The 16,165-nt window shown below is 37.7% G+C and overlaps 1 protein-coding gene across 1 annotated transcript in view; it reads left to right on the forward strand.

Moving 5' to 3' along the window:
* ASZ1 (ankyrin repeat, SAM and basic leucine zipper domain containing 1) overlaps nucleotides 1-16,165 on the forward strand; it is a 107,017-nt gene that overhangs the window by 19,477 nt on the left and 71,375 nt on the right. Inside the window, exon 4 of the mRNA XM_036762102.1 lies at nucleotides 920-1,031. Coding sequence (XP_036617997.1) covers nucleotides 920-1,031 — 112 coding nt within the window. The remainder of the gene's footprint in view (nucleotides 1-919; nucleotides 1,032-16,165) is intronic.

Below are 16,165 nucleotides of genomic sequence, written 5' to 3' on the forward strand. Positions count from 1 at the left end.
GGGCTTGAATTAAGATAAAACTTTGACATATTAGTAACATGGTGTAATGGAAACAGCGCTGAGAGCTTTCAGTTGAGGTGCTTGAGTTGTAGATTGTCTAGAGATCTCTTTTGGCTTAAAAAAATAGGTGCATTTAAGATCATTGTCCAACCTTTTAAAAATAAACTGCAGTTTTATAATTAAATGACAACTCCTAATAGATTTTCTCACCGTTCCTAGGTGGGGTGAGTAGAAGAAATATCAATTAAACTGTAAAAGCTGCTTGCCTCTTTTGTTAGTAATAAAGGAAGAACTACATTTTAGATTCTTCCTCTTGTACTTTGAAGCCAAGAACCATGTAAGAAAATAAAGGACAGCCAGTATGTTTCAGGAGAAAGTTCATTACAAGAAGTCCATAATTATGTTTCTTAGATTATGAAAATCCTTCTAGGTGAACCATGATCCTGGTAAGGGACCCACCTCCTCACATAAACTGCCACAATCGTGGTCCTCTCTACTCTTGGAGATTCCTGAGATCCCCATACTCTCCCATGTTTTATCTCTTCTGAAACCTCAGTATTTCTAACTAGTGTATATTGTGTCCTGGTTCAGAAGTGAGGAATATAGTTCTCACACCCAATACCCAAGTTGAATCAAGGAAACCTTCTAGGACAGGAAATTTGAATTGAGTTTTTATGTAGAAATAATGTTTTAAAAGCTAAGTCTGTAATGTGCAGCCTTATCTCAGCACTTAGAGTCGGCTCTAAGAGGTTAAATGACTTATCCATGGTTATTTACTAGTATGTGTCAGGCAGGACTCTGAAATTCCTAACTGTAAAGCTAGTCCTACATTCAACTGCACCATGCTGACTCTCATTGTTATGTACTGTTAAAACAACTAGTATTTTTTTAATATATATTTTTCTCTATTTCACTATAGATCAATATACTATTTTAATGGCAGCATGCACTGCACGTGCTTCAGAGGGTCAGATTTTAAAGAGTGTAGAACTGCTACTTTCAAGAAATGCTAACCCAAATGTTGCTTGCAGGTAAGGGAAACTTTTAAATTACTAGTAAAAACTAAGCCATTTAAAATTTACTTTTATTGATCTTTCGAACATTTGCCAATCTAGCTTCTGCTCTTTATCATGAATAAATGTGTTTTCTTGGCCACTAAAGTTATGATTCTTAAATGTCCTAATGCTGGTATCAAAAGTAACACATGGCGGTGGCAGTCTTTTGCTTTTTCCTTTTCAGAGAAAACTCTTAAAGAAGTGAGACTGTGATAGGAGAAAAAGCTGCCCATGTATTTTATGAGCCACATACTTGAAGGGATAATGTAACTCAACTATGGCAAAGCCTTTTATGTGTCTTTCAACCTCAGCTAGTTCAAATTCCATAACATTGGTCAGCTAAGCAAACTTGGACAAAAGCCACAAATTCGATCATGAACTGTGACCTTCATCAAGCAATTACATGTCACTCATAGTGAAAATTGATTTAATTTCTTGAGTTGTTCATTCTAAAAACTCTGCTCTTGCCTTTTTGCTTCATGTATATTTCTTCACTCTTTCAGTCATTATTATGAAGGGAGATAGCAGTGCCCAATCCCAGGGGATAATATCTGAAAATGTGCGTAGTGGATTGAAGTGAACAGCCATTCACATAACTAAATATATTCACTCAGCAAATATTTTATTAAGCCCCTAGTTAGTGCAAGACCCTGAGTTAGGTTTTATGTTTACCAACTCTAGAGCTTGCTTTGAGTTTGGGAGGCTCTGGGATCACAAGTGGTGTGACTAGGTACTCTAGGCTATTCTCTTTGGAAAAATCTGTTCTAGACCCTGGTATCTTATCTCTAGTAGAACTGATTTGGCTTTTTTTCTATAATCCTTTGAGATTAATCCCATTAAATATCCTTCCTTCCTCATGCATGTTAATGAGGTATTATGTTTGGTTATTATAATCTGTACCTTTATTCCTCGTACAAGGATATTCATATCCTTGTTGTCATAATCAGCAACAAATGTTGTATTTCCACAGTTCATAACTCTGAAATTGCTAACCATAAATCTCCTTTCTTTCCAGCTCTCACTGTTCCCTGTGTCTCTTAATCCTGCTCTCTGTACTCATCACAGCCTCTTGTTTCTCTACTGCTCCTTCCTTTTCCAAGGCCTCGCCTGTGCCCTGAATTCAATTTTTCTGGATCCTGGCTGTTTTATACTAATCATTTTACTTTTCTCTAGTCAACTCTGTTGCATTCCACACACTGAGAAGCTTTTTTTCCCCTCAAAACACCTGCACTCCCACTTTTATCTTCTCACTCTGTAAAAGACCTCACCTTCCAAAAATAATTGAAGGTTAAGATAGATAGCTTAGCTCCCTCTTCTCTGCATTTCCATACTTCAAAACCTAATTATCTCCCATCCTGTCCTTTTTTTTTCTTCAGAGTCCCTTCTTTAGAACACCAACCCGTTACCCAAGTTCTCGATCCCAATCCTTCCCATACCCTTCCCATGAAGAAGCAGATTGCTTCTTCAAATGATCTTCTCTCTTTGACTAATTTTGAACCTCTATCTACTGGTTCTTTTCCTTCTGCCTTTATACTTATCCATATCACTCCCATCCTTAAAAATAAAAACCTTCACTTGGCCCCACCATCCCCTTAACTACCTATATCACTACTTTTTCCCCCACAGCTTTTTTCTTGGAAAAAACAGTCTACAATCATTGCTTCCACTTTCTAGTCCTTTTTTAAAAAAAAAATCTTTTTTTAATTACCAACTTAACAAAGATATCAAATACAATTATTAAGTATTTATTAAGTGCTTATAATGTGCCAGGTGCTGCTGGTGTTGCAGAAACAAAAATGAATAAACAAAAAAGGATTATAAATGAAACCGAATATCTGTAAATTTACATCAACTCATCCTCTTGAATCCCCCATGGAACTATCTCTTGTAACAAATATGGACAAGCAATATGAATTAATACATTGACTATAACTGGAAATGTTTGGTTCATTCTTCATCTTTATTCCATCACCTCTGCTAAGAGGCAAGAAGCAAGTTTCACCATTACTCCTTTGAATTAAGGGTTCACCACTGGATTAATCAAAGTTCTGAAATCTTTCAAAGTTGTTTTTTTTTATGTTTTTGTGATCACTATGTTCACTGTTTTGATTCTCCTTATATTTCACTCTGTATCACTTCGTATGAATCTATCCAAGTTTCTCTGAGTTCTTCAGATTTGTCATTTCTCATGGTGTAATATGCTGTTACATTCATATACCATAATTTGCTTATCCATTCCTCAACTAATGGACACCCACTTTGTTCCAAGATCTTTCATACAACAAAAAGTGCTGCAGTAAATACTTTCATATACCTAGAATCTTTCCCATCTTTGATTTCTTTGTATTGTATGCTTAACAGTAATATTGCTGGGTCAAAGGGTATGACCAGCTTATGGACTTTTAGGGTTTAATTTACAGTTGTTTTTAGAATGGTTGTATCAATCCACAGTTATACCGACAGTGCATTAGTGTTCCTGTCCTCTCACAGCATCTTTAACATTTGCCATTTTCACCTTTCTTACTTTTGCCACTCAGTGTGTTGTGAAACTTCAGAGTTGTTTGAATTTGCCTTTCTCTCAGTAGTAGTTTGTTTCTCAGTAGTCTTTCATATGGTTGTTGATAGCTTGTATTTCTTCTTTTGAAAACTACCTGGTCATATCTTTTGTCTTCTTATACATTCCTTCTACTTATTCTGTAATTTCTCACATTCTGGTTTCTGTTCTCATATGATAGTAAATTGTTTTCATGAGCACAGCTTTGTATTACAGTTTGAGTTATACTACCAGGCCCCCTTTCTTTCCTTTTATTTTCCATTAATTCCCTTGATATACTTGATCTTTTGTATTTCTTAATGAATTTTGTTATTTTTTCTAGTTCTTTCAAGTAATCCTTTGGTAGTTTGGTATTATGAATGAAAAAACCCTGGGAGACAGAATTTCTGGGTAATTGATAATCACTTTATTAATTAGGCTAGCCAACAATCAATAAATTGATGGTCACTGGTTTCTCTCAGTCATCAAAGATAAACCCTTGGAGAGCCTGAAAGCCTTAAAATTTTTTTTTGAAAGGGAATGCTCTTGTCAAGTGAAAATCAACCCTGATTGGTGGACATTTAATGAGGAGGTAGGCTAGAAGTCCTTAGTTCCTTCTGCTGAGAATTTGGCTTGATCTAGACACTGCTGCCTCTGGCAATCTGTACAGGGAAATTTATCTCCACCTACATAACTCTGGTTAGTTTTGAGCTGGATCCATGATCACATTTAACTCTAATGGAGTGGTACAGGGACCTGGGCTCTTTTCCCCTGGGTAAGAACTGGCCCAGACTGGATTCTGTTTACACTCTAAACAGAAGTTAGATCTCCTAGTTGGGTGAAGTCGCACCCAAGACTGAACAGCATCTTCCTTGAAGGCTATGGCAATCTCATCAGTCAATAAAGCCCTTTAGAGACTGGCTTTTTACCAAGGACTGAGCCTTAAGGGTCCTAATTTAATAAATGATTATTAATTAATATGATAGTAAAATGATTTTATTGGTATATCAATGAATAAGTAAATTAACTTAAGTACCATTTTTACTGGCTTGACCTACATTTGAGTATTTATTTAATATTTCTCTATTTAAGTCTTTATTTGTGTGAAGAATGTTTCATAATTGTGTTCATATAGTTCCTATGTGTATCTTGGCAAGTAGACTCCCAAGTACATCATACTGTCTAGTTATTTTAAATGAAATTCTCTTTCTGTTACTTCCTTCTGGAAATGTTAGTAATATGACAAAATGCTGGTGATTTGTGTGATTTTGTTTTATATCCTTCAACTTCACTGAAGTTAATTGTTGTGATTACTTTTTTAGTTTACTCTCTAGGGTTCTTGAAGTTCACCATCATGTCATCTACACAAAGCAATAATTTTATTTCCTGTTTTCTGTGATTATTCTTTATTTTTTTGTCTAATTGCTCTACGTAGTGCATTGCTTTTAATTTTGTTAATCTCTTAAATTTTTCAAAATTTTTACTTTAGTGTTTAATTTGGGGTTTTTAGTTTCTTGATTTTCAAATTGTGTTTCTTTTTTTAGTTACATACCCAATTCATTGATCTGCTCTTTGTCTCTTTTACTGATGAAAATGGTTAGAGATACACTTTTTGTATCTCTTTGGCTGCTTCCCAAATATTTTGGTATGTTTTCTCATTTTATTATTATCTTTAAGGAAATTATTTATTGTTTCTATGATTTGTTATTTGACCCATCCATTCTTTAGGATTAAGTAATTTACACTATGATTACTTTTCATATTTGTTTCAGAGGCCCTTTATTGAATATGTTTTTATTGTATTATGGTAAGTAAAAGAAGCCATTTGCTGTGACCTCCTTTTTCTCTCTTCTTCTTTATCTCATATCTCTCAGATGCCTTCTGCCACTCTCTCTTCCTTTACCTTTCTCACGTGACGAAGTGGCCTTACTCCTTACCAAGGCTAACCTGTCTGCTTGGTCAAGTGATTCCATCTTATTCCATCTCCTCCAAAAGATTGCCCATTCTGTCTCTTATTTTAATTCTCTGTCTATTGACTCACTCTGTCCTGAATATAAACATGCTCATATCTCCCTTAAAAAAAAAAAGCTCAAAAAACCTCCACCCACTCCTTCTAGTCATGCTGTTGTCCTACATCCCTTTGTAGTTAAATTCCTCAAAAAGTCCATCAGCAGTGGGTGCCCATGCTTTCTTTCCTCCCTACTTTTCTTCTTATTCTTTTTTTTAAATTTATTTAATATATTTAGTTTTCAGCATTGATTTTCACAAGAGTTTGAATTACAAATTTTCTCCCTATTTCTACCCTCCCGCCCACTCCAAGATGGCATATACTCTGGTTGCCCCGTTCCCCACTCAGCCCTACCTTCCCCTTTCCCTTCTTCTCTTGTAGGGCAAGATAAATATCTACGCCCCATTGCCTGTGTACTGTATATCTTATTTCCTAGTTGCATTCAAAAACTTTTTTTTGTTTTTGAACATCTATTTTTAAAACTTTGAGTTCCAAATTCTCTCCCCTCTTCCCTCCCCACCCACCCTCCCTAAGAAGGCAAGCAATTCAACAAAGGCCACATGCGTATCATTATGTAAAACCCTTCCACACTACTCATGTTGTGAAAGATTAACTATGTTTTGCTCCTTCCTGACCTATCCTCCTTTATTGAATTTTCTCCCTTGACCCTGTCCCTTTTTGAAAGTATTTGTTTTTGATTACCTCCTCCCCCTGTCTGCCCTCCCTTCTATCATCCCCCCTTTTTTATCTTCGTCCTCCTTTTTTTCCTGTGGGTAAGATACCCAATTGACTGTGTATGGTATTCCCTCCTAAGGTCAGATCTGATGAGAGCAAGATTTACTCGTTCTTCCTCATCTGCCCCCTCTTCCCTTCCTACAGAACCGCTTTTTCTTGCCACTTTTATGCGAGATAATTTACCCCATTCTATCTCTCCCTTTCTCCCTCACTCAATATATTCCTCTCATATCCATTAATGTGGTTTTATTTTTTTAGATATCATCCCTTCATATTCAACTCACCCTGTGCCCTCTGTCTATATATATACACACACATAAATATATATATATATATATATGTACACATACACCTACATATATACATACCTGGACACACACATATGTGTGTGTATATATATATATATATACACACATACATACACATATATATGCATATTCCTTTCAGCTGCTATGATACTGAGGTCTCATGAATCATACACATCATCTTTCCATGTAGGAATGTAAACAAAACAGTTCAACTTTAGTAAGTCCCTTATGATTTCTCTTTCATGTTTACCTTTTCATGCTTCTCTTGATTCTTGTGTTTGAAAGTCTAATTTTCTATTCAGCTCTGGTCTTTTCACTGAGAAAGCTTGAAAGTCCTCTATTTTGTTGAAAATCCATATTTTGCCTTGGAGCATAATCCTCAGTTTTGCTGGGTAGGTGATTCTTGGTTTTAATCCTAGCTCCATAGACCTCTGGAATATCGTATTCCAAGCCCTTTGGTCCCTTAATGTGGAAGCTGCTAGATCCTGTGTTATCCTGATTGTCTTTCCACAATACTCAAATTGTTTCTTTCTGGCTGCTTCCAGTATTTTCTCCTTGACCTGGGAGCTCTGGAATTTGGCAACAATATTCCTAGGAGTTTTCTTTTGGGGATCTTTTTGAGGAGGCGATCGGTGGATTCTTTCAATTTCTATTTTGCCCTGTGACTCTAGAATATCAGGGCAGTTTTCCTTGATAATTTCTTGGAAGATGATATCTAGGCTCTTTTTTTGGTCATGGCTTTCAGGTAGTCCAATAATTTTTAAATTATCTCTCCTGGATCAATTTTCCAGGTCAGTGGTTTTTCCAATGAGATATTTCACATTGTCTTCCACTTTTTCATTCCTGTGGTTCTGTTCTATAATATCTTGATTTCTCATCAAGTCACTAGCTTCCACTTGCTCCAATCTAATTTTTAAGGTAGTATTTTCTTCAGTGGTCTTTTGGACCTCCTTTTCCATTTGGGTAATTTTGCCTTTCAAGGCATTCTTCTCCTCATTGGCTTTTTGGAGCTCTTTTGCCATTTGAGTTAGTCTATTTTTTAAGGTGTTGTTTTCTTTGATATTTTTTTCAGTATTTTTTTGGGTCTCCTTTAGCAATTCATTGACTTCTTTTCATGGTTTTCTCGCATCCTTCTCATTTCTCTTCCCAGTTTTTCCTCGGGGCGGGGAGTGGGAGGGGAGGGTCGGAGCCAAGATGGCCGCTGGAAAGCAGGGACTTGTGTGAGCTCGCCACCAACTCCCTCCAAAAACCTATTAAAAATGCCTCTGAACCAATTCTAGAACTGCAGAACCCACAAAATAGCAGAGGGAAGCAGGGCTCCAGCCCAGGACAGCCTGGACGGTTGCTGGGTGAGTTCTTTCGCACACGGAGCTGGGAGAGGAGCAGAGCCCAGCGTGGGCTGTGCAGACCAGCCAGACCAGGAGCCGGGCGAAGCGGGCTCTAGCGCCCTGAATCAGTGAGCTGCAGCAGTTACCAGACTTCTCAACCCACAAACACCAAAGACAACAAAGAAGGTTAGTGGGAAAAGCTGCAGGGGACAGGGTGATAGAGTTCGCAGTTCAGCCACCGCCCCGGGGGCAGCGGAGGTGGGGCAGCTACAGAACTGCAGCTGCAGTTGCTTCCGGCCCCAGGCTCACCTGGTGGGAGAAATTAAGTGGCAGATCAGAGCAGGAGTGAAGAGCCTGCTGAAGATCTAAGTCCAGTCTGGGTTGGGGGTTCTTGGGGAAGGAGGAGTGCTGGTGTGGCAGAACTGGCTATAATAGCTCTGAAATCAACAGTGCATCCCCCCAAGCTTGGAACATAGTACTCTTCACTCTACAAGTAGTCATACCCCACTGAAAAACTCAAGGGTCAAGTAAGTTGGTTGGGAACATGGCCAGGCAGCAAAAAGGCACCCAGATTCAGTCTCAGACTTTGGAATCTTTCTTTGGTGACAAAGAAGACCAAAACTTACAGCCAGAAGAAGTCAACAAAGTCAAAGAGCCTACACCAAAAGCCTCTAAGAAAAACATGAACTGGTCTCAGGCTATGGAAGAGCTCAAAAAGGATTTGGAAAAGCAAATTAGAGAAGTAGAGGAAAAATTGGGAAGAGAAATGAGAAGGATACGAGAAAACCATGAAAAACAAGTCAATGACTTGCTAAAGGAGACCCAAAAAAATACTGAAAAATATACTGAAGAAAACAACACCTTAAAAAATAGACTAACTCAAATGGCAAAAGAGCTCCAAAAAGCCAATGAGGAGAAGAATGCCTTGAAAGGCAAAATTACCCAAATGGAAAAGGAGGTCCAAAAGACCACTGAAGAAAATACTACCTTAAAAATTAGATTGGAGCAAGTGGAAGCTAGTGACTTGATGAGAAATCAAGATACTATAAAACAGAACCAAAGGAATGAAAAAATGGAAGACAATGTGAAATATCTCATTGGAAAAACCACTGACCTGGAAAATTGATCCAGGAGAGATAATTTAAAAATTATTGGACTACCCAATTTTTCTTCTACTTGTCTAACTTGCTTTTCCAAATCCTTTTTGAGCTCTTCCATGGCCTGAGACCAGTTCATGTTTTTCCTGGAGGCTTTTGTTGTAGGCTGTTTGACTTTGTTTACTTCTTCTGGCTGTATGTTTTGGTCTTCTTTGTCACCAAAGAAAGATTCCAAAGTCTGAGACTGAATCTGAGTACGTTTTTGCTGCCTGGCCACGTTCCCAGCCAACTTACTTGACCCTTGAGTTTTTCAGCAGGGTATGACTGCTTTTAGAGTAAAGAGTACTTTGTTCCAAGCTTGGGGGGATGCGCTGTTGATTTGAGAGCTATTTCTATATTCTATAAGAATAAGAAGAAAAGGGGAGTGGAGCCAATATGGCGGCTGGAAAGCAGGGACTTGCGTGAGCTCCCCACCAAGTCCCTCCAAAAACCTATTAAAAAATGGCTCTGACACACCAGCACTCCTCCTCCTCCAAGAACCGCCAACCTGGACCTGAAGCAAATCTTAAGCAGGCTCTTCACTCCTGCTCTGATCTGCCACTTAATTCCTCCCACCAGGTGGGCCTGGGGCCTGGGGCCAGAAGCAACTGCAGCTGCAGTTCTGTAGCTGCCCCACCCCCGCTGCCCCAGGGCCGTGGCTGAACTGGGAACTCTTTTCTCTCTGTCCCAGCAGCTTTTCCCACTAACCTTCTCTGTTGTCTTTGGTGTTTGCGGGTTGAGAAGTCTGATAACTGCCACAGCTCACTGATTCAGGGTACTAGGGCCTGTTTCACCCAGCTCCTGGTCTACTTGGTCCTGCTGCCACCCACACTGAGATCTGCTCCCCTCCAATCTCCACTCCCAGCTCCGTGCACAATAGACCTCACCCAGTGACTATCCAGGCTGTTCTGGGCTGGAGCCCTGCTTCCCTCTGCTGTTTTGTGGGTTCTGCAGTTGTTCTCTGTTGTCCTTGGTGTTTGTGGGTTGAGAAGTCTGGCAACTGCTACAACTCACTGATTCAGGGCACTAGGGACTGCTCCGCCCGGCTTCTGGTCTGGCTGATCCACGAGGCCCACGCTGAGCTCCGCTCCCCTCCGGACTCTGCTCCATTCGTGATATACCTCATCCAGCAACCATCCGGGTTGTCCTGGGCTGGATCCCTGCTTCCCTCTGCTATTTTGTTGGTTCTTCAGTTCTAGAATTTGTTCAGAGCCATTTTTTATAGGTTTTTGGAGGGATCTGGCAGGGAGCTCACGCAAGTCCCTGCTTTCCAGCCACCATCTTGGCTCCACTCCCCTTTTCTTCTTATTCTTAGCTGTTTAGAATACTGCTTCTAATCTTTTCCATTGAAACTACTCCCTGAACTTTCCAGTGATTTCTTAGCTGCCACATCTAGTGACCTTTTCTCAGTCCTCATTCTCCTTGACCTCTGCCATCTTTGACACTGCTGGTCACCCTCTCCTTGATACTATTGATAATCTAGATTTTTGGGACACCACTCTCGTCCTGGTTCTTTTCTTATCTAACTAGTCTTGTCTTTATTTTGCTGGATCCCCTTCCATTTCATACCCTCTTCATGTAAGTATCCCTTAGGATTCTTTCCTGGACCCCCATCTCCCTTTACACTACTTCACTTAGTGATCTTATCAGCTACCATGGACTTATTTACTATCTCTGTGCTAATGATTCTCAAATCTACCTATGTTCCCAAAACTGCCGACCACCAGTCTTATATCTCCAATTGCCTTTTTCATACATCTCAAACTGTACATCTTAAACTAAACATGTCTAAAATAGAACTCATTATCTTTCCCTTAAAATTCTTCCCCTTACCCTGCCCCCTCACCCATTACTGTAGAGAGCAATACCATTTTTCCATTCCCTCAGGTTCACAACCTAGGAATCATTCTTAACTCATCAGTATCTTACCTGCCATCTTCCGTACATTGCTAAAAGCTGTCAATTTCACCTCTGCAGCATCTCTCATATATGCCCCTTTCTCTCCTCTGATACTGACATCACTCTAGTGGATCATATCTTGATCATTGTAATAGCCTGCTGTTGGATCTGCCTACCTCAGCTCTGGCCTCAGTTCGATGCATCCTCTCTTAAGCCATCAAAATGATTTTTCTAAGCTGAGGTCTAACCATGTCGCTCTCCTACTCAGTAAACTCCAGGGGCTTCCTGTTCCCTCCAGGATCAAATTAAAATTGCTTTGTTTGACATTCAAAGCCCTTCGTAACCTAATCCCCTCCAACCTTTCAAGTCTTCTTGCACCTTACTTCCTGACACTTACTTCAATCCATTGACAGTGGGCTCCTAGCCGTTCTACAAACAAGACACACTATCTCTCAGCTCTGGGCATTTTCTCTAGCTATTCTCCATGCCTGGAATACTCTGTTTTTCCACTCTGCCTGCTGACATTCCTGGCTTCCTTTAAGTTCCAACTAAAATCTCACTCCTCTTAATTTTAATGCCTTCTTTCTGTTGCTGTTCATCTGTATACCTTGCTTTGTATATATGTTTACATGTTTTCCTTCATTAGATTGTAAGCTCTTTGGGGAAAGGAACTGTCTTTTGCCCTTTTTTTGTATCCCCAACACTTAACAGAATGCCTGGCACATAGTAGGCCCTTAATAAATGTATTTTGATTGATATGCTGTATTTTGTTCAAGCATTATCCCAATAGATACAGGTTTTGCAGTTTTTGCTACAACAGGAAATGTTAGTATAAATATTTTTGCATGTAAGGGTCCTTTCCCTTTGTATTTGATGGCCTATAGTGGTATCCTTTGGCTATAAATGGTATGCACAAATTAGGGATTTTTTTGTTTCAAATTGCTCTCCATAGTAACTATACCAGTTCATAGCTCCACCCAACAGTGCATTAATGTGTCTTTCCTCCCATGGTTTCTATAAAAATTGTCATCTTTTGGGGGTCATCTTTACTAAACTAATGGATTGAGTGGCACTTTAGAGTTGTTTTAATTTGCATTTCTCTTATGAGTAATTTAGAGCATTTATTAGTATGATTGATGACAACTTGTATTTCCTCCTTTGAGAACTACCTGTTAACTCCTTTAGCCATTTTCTTAGAGGAATTTCTAATATTTTTTTCAGCATAATCTCATGAAATATTAAAATTTGAAGGCAATTTTAGGAATTGGTTCCAGTCCTCCCATTTCACAGGTGAGGAACTGAGGTTCAATAAGTTTGGATAGTAACTTCATTTCTCTGAACCTCTTCTATAAAATGATTATTCTAAGAGTACTACTGGTAATGGTACTTGGGAAAACACTTTGTAAATCGTGTGTGTGTATCATGTGTGTGTGTGTATGTGTGTACATATGTATATATACACGTAAGTATTTAGTTATATTTATCATGTATTTTAAATGTGTTTGATAAGAAGATGCTCTGACAAAAATAAACCAACATAGGCTTTTTAATTTGTCTATATAAGAAAACAATGAAATAGTGATAATGAAAGTTTCTTAGTGCGTTTTTGTCAAGCCTCTTCTGGAAGTCAATACACACTCTTTTAGCCAGAAAGAAAATATTTTATTATCACAAGAAAAATGAGTTAGGTAATTGAGTTTCCTCCAGTTCTTTGAAGAATTTGTATTTATTTTCCTTCCCAATCTAAATCATTCTCAAATTTTTTTAACGGAGTAAATTTTATAATGGCCTTCTGTTTTCATATGACATTCTTTCATTTACATTCTTAGAATTTAAAATTTATTACATAGCGAGAATGAACTTTGGACCATATCTGTTGATGAAAGGGAATTGTATTTTTTTTAAGAATCTGACAGATTTACTTAACTTAAAGAGTATCTTAATATTTAGTAAATTCTGTGAATTTAATTCACAGAAAGCTTTTTGCCCATTTTATTTCATTGTAGCTTTCTTAACTTGGTTCAGCTTTCCTTTCCAGGAAATTACCTCTTCCTGTGCTTTTTTATAGGCTCTACACCCTTCCTTATCCCATGCCTAGAAAGCATACTCAGCTGATATCTAACACTTAGAATCCCTAGCTTTCTTCCTTCCCCTTTTTAATAAGGATTTTCTTGACACTCCCAGCTCCCTCTCTGAAATTGCCTTGTATTTATTTTGTGTATAGTTATTATTTGCTTATGTGTGGACATGTTGTTGTCGATAGAACGTTAGCTCCCTGAGGGCAGGGACTGTAATTTTTTGTTTTTGTTTCTCCAGCACCTGATATAGCATATAGAAGGCACTTCATATATGCTTGTCAGTTGATTAATTCATTCATTAGTTCTGATCAACAGTAAAAATAAATTTTAATATGAGGATAGAATTATATAGTGTCAGTAATCCTGGCTTTCAAATTAGAAGGCCTTGGCTCACACCTTTCTTCTGTTTCTTACTAATTATGTGAACTTGGCCAAGTTATTTATCCTCTGAACTTCAGTTTTCTTCTCAGTAAAATAGAAATGATAACATTTATTTACCTACTTTATAAAGTTATTTTGAGGATCAAATAAAGTGTGTTTTCAAATTTTAATATGATATGTAAATGCCAACTATTATCATTATCACTCAACAAACATTTAAGTATGCTAGATATTGGGGATACAAATATAAAAACAAGAATCTCTACTCTCATGGAGCTTTTGTATTCTACTGAATTACTTTGATTATTATTGCTGTGGCACATTGTAATTTGATTCAACATGCATGCAAACTGAAGTCAGAGATAGTAAAGGTAAGAGAATTCCTTACTATTCTAATGAATGGAACTTAAAATTTCGTTCTTGGAGATAAATGTAAACACACTTAGCCATCAGTCCAGACTTAAGAGTATTAGATCATGTAGAACAGAGTAAAAGTATAATAACTAGAGTTCATAAAAGGGATACTAACCTGATTACAGTTTTTAGAAGCCCTTTAGAGCCAATAATAAGAATTTTAACTTGATACAGTAGACTAATAGTTCTCAAGCTTTTTGATTCCCAGACCTCTTTACAGTTAAAAAAAAAATTAATTGAGCATTTCTGTCCCCAAACAGCTTTTGATTATGCAGGTTGTAGCTGTTAAAATTTACCATATTTAATATTACTATTTAATTAACAATTAGTATTATGAAAATAGTTTTGACGCAGTAGACACTTGTAAACCATCTCAGGACTCACAAGGGTCCCCAGATCACCCACACTCTGAAAATTGCTGTAGTAGTCCCAGTCATCTTCTTATGAATTTTCCTTCAGTTTTTCAAATGTGACACCAAGAACAACCCAATCCCCCAGACATATGCTGACCAGGGCAGAATACAGTGGGAATACCACCTCCTTCATTCTGTATAGTATGCCTCTTTTAGTGGTGGTGTGGGAATTGACTTAGATGAAAAAAACCCAACTTTTAACATTCCATGTGTCCTCCTTTTGTTGACATCAGATGTTTTACGTGATTTGGTGTTTGTAAGAGTAGGACACATTCTGTGATTCTTCATCATGAAGTGTCACTTTTATCACATTGGATATTAAATATACCTTTGAATAACAGTCTGCTTTTCCCATGTCTAATATTGAACATATGCCACATGTTTTCAATGAGATTTAAATTATCACAATTTATTACTGGACTTCTATGACCACTAGAAGTTGAAAATACAACAAAAAGTTATGAGTAGATATTTTAATGAAAACACCTAGAACTTTCAGGCTCCCCTGGACTTCTGTAGCCTTGAGTGAAAAAATGAGTTTTATCTGTAAAAATGACCTTTTCCTATTCTTCAGTAACCCCAGTCTTAGTATTGGCTTGCCCATGATAAACATTTTTCTCTTCATAGCAATGGTAAGCAGCCACTTCTTAAATTAGTCATCATCTTGTTCTTCCAGAATCAAGAAATCTATGCCACGGTGGCATAGATCTCTTACCCTAAATCAGTAACTATCCTACGAGTTCCAAGGTTCATCTGAAGGTCTTTGTTTTTTGATAATTGGTTAGACTCTTGTACAGCACTAGGTTGTCAGTTGTTGGCTTTGTCTTTTGTTTTTCTACCTCACTTTGCTTTGTACTTTGGTGTAACATCCAAGTCTGTGGTTCTGAAACATTTGGTTTCTCTATACCAGCAACTACTGCAATCTCTCTCATAGTCATTAAAATGTATTACTTAAGCATCACAAGTTTTGTGTATTTCCTTGCAACAGTAGCCACTGAATTAAAAACACAATAAAAAAGAAATGAAATGTATGTATAGCATGGAATTCTGCATTCAGCTATCTGAGGACTAGCTAAATACAGAAAAACAATTTTAGTCTAATTTTATTTGGTCAAGCTTCAACATTCTTAGTCTATTTAGTGTCAAAAAATGAAGCCATATCAGAATTATTGCTTTGTCTTGAATAATTTGCATTGAACCTTAATGTATCCTAAGGCTTTATTAGCTGTTCTAGCTATTGTGTCATACATTTGACTCATATTGAGTCTATGGTCTACTGAAAACCCAAGACTTTTTGGAAAGACCTGTCCAGCTTTGAAAGAGCTCCATTGTATCCTAAAGAGATAATAAAAATGTGAAAAGAACCCACATGAACAAAAATATTTATAGCAGCTCTTTTTGTGGTGGCAAAGAATTGGAAATTGAAGGGATGCCCATCAATTGGGGAATGTCTGGAGAAGTTGTGGTATGTGAATGTAATGGAATACTACTGTTCTCTAAGAAATGATCAGCAGGCAGACTTCAGAAAAACCTGGAAAGACTTATATGAACTAATGCTGAGTGAATGAAGTGAGCAACACCAGGAGAACATTGTACACAGTAACATCCACACTGTGTGATGACTAACTTTCATAGACTTGGCTCTAGTCTTGGCTCTTCTCAGCAATGCAAGGATCTAAGACAACTCTAAAAGACTCATGATAGAAAATGATCCACATCCAGAGAAAGAACTTAGGGGTCTGAGTGCAGATGGAAGTATACTGTTTGCTCTCCATTTTTGTTGGTTTCTTCTTTCTTGTGATTCCTCCCTTTGGTTCTAATTCTTAATTTCAACATGACTAATGTGCAAAATATGTTTAATATGAATATATATGTAG

The sequence above is a fragment of the Trichosurus vulpecula genome, chromosome 5, assembly GCF_011100635.1.
Source record: "Trichosurus vulpecula isolate mTriVul1 chromosome 5, mTriVul1.pri, whole genome shotgun sequence".
In the NCBI taxonomy this organism is placed as follows: Eukaryota; Metazoa; Chordata; class Mammalia; order Diprotodontia; family Phalangeridae; genus Trichosurus; species Trichosurus vulpecula.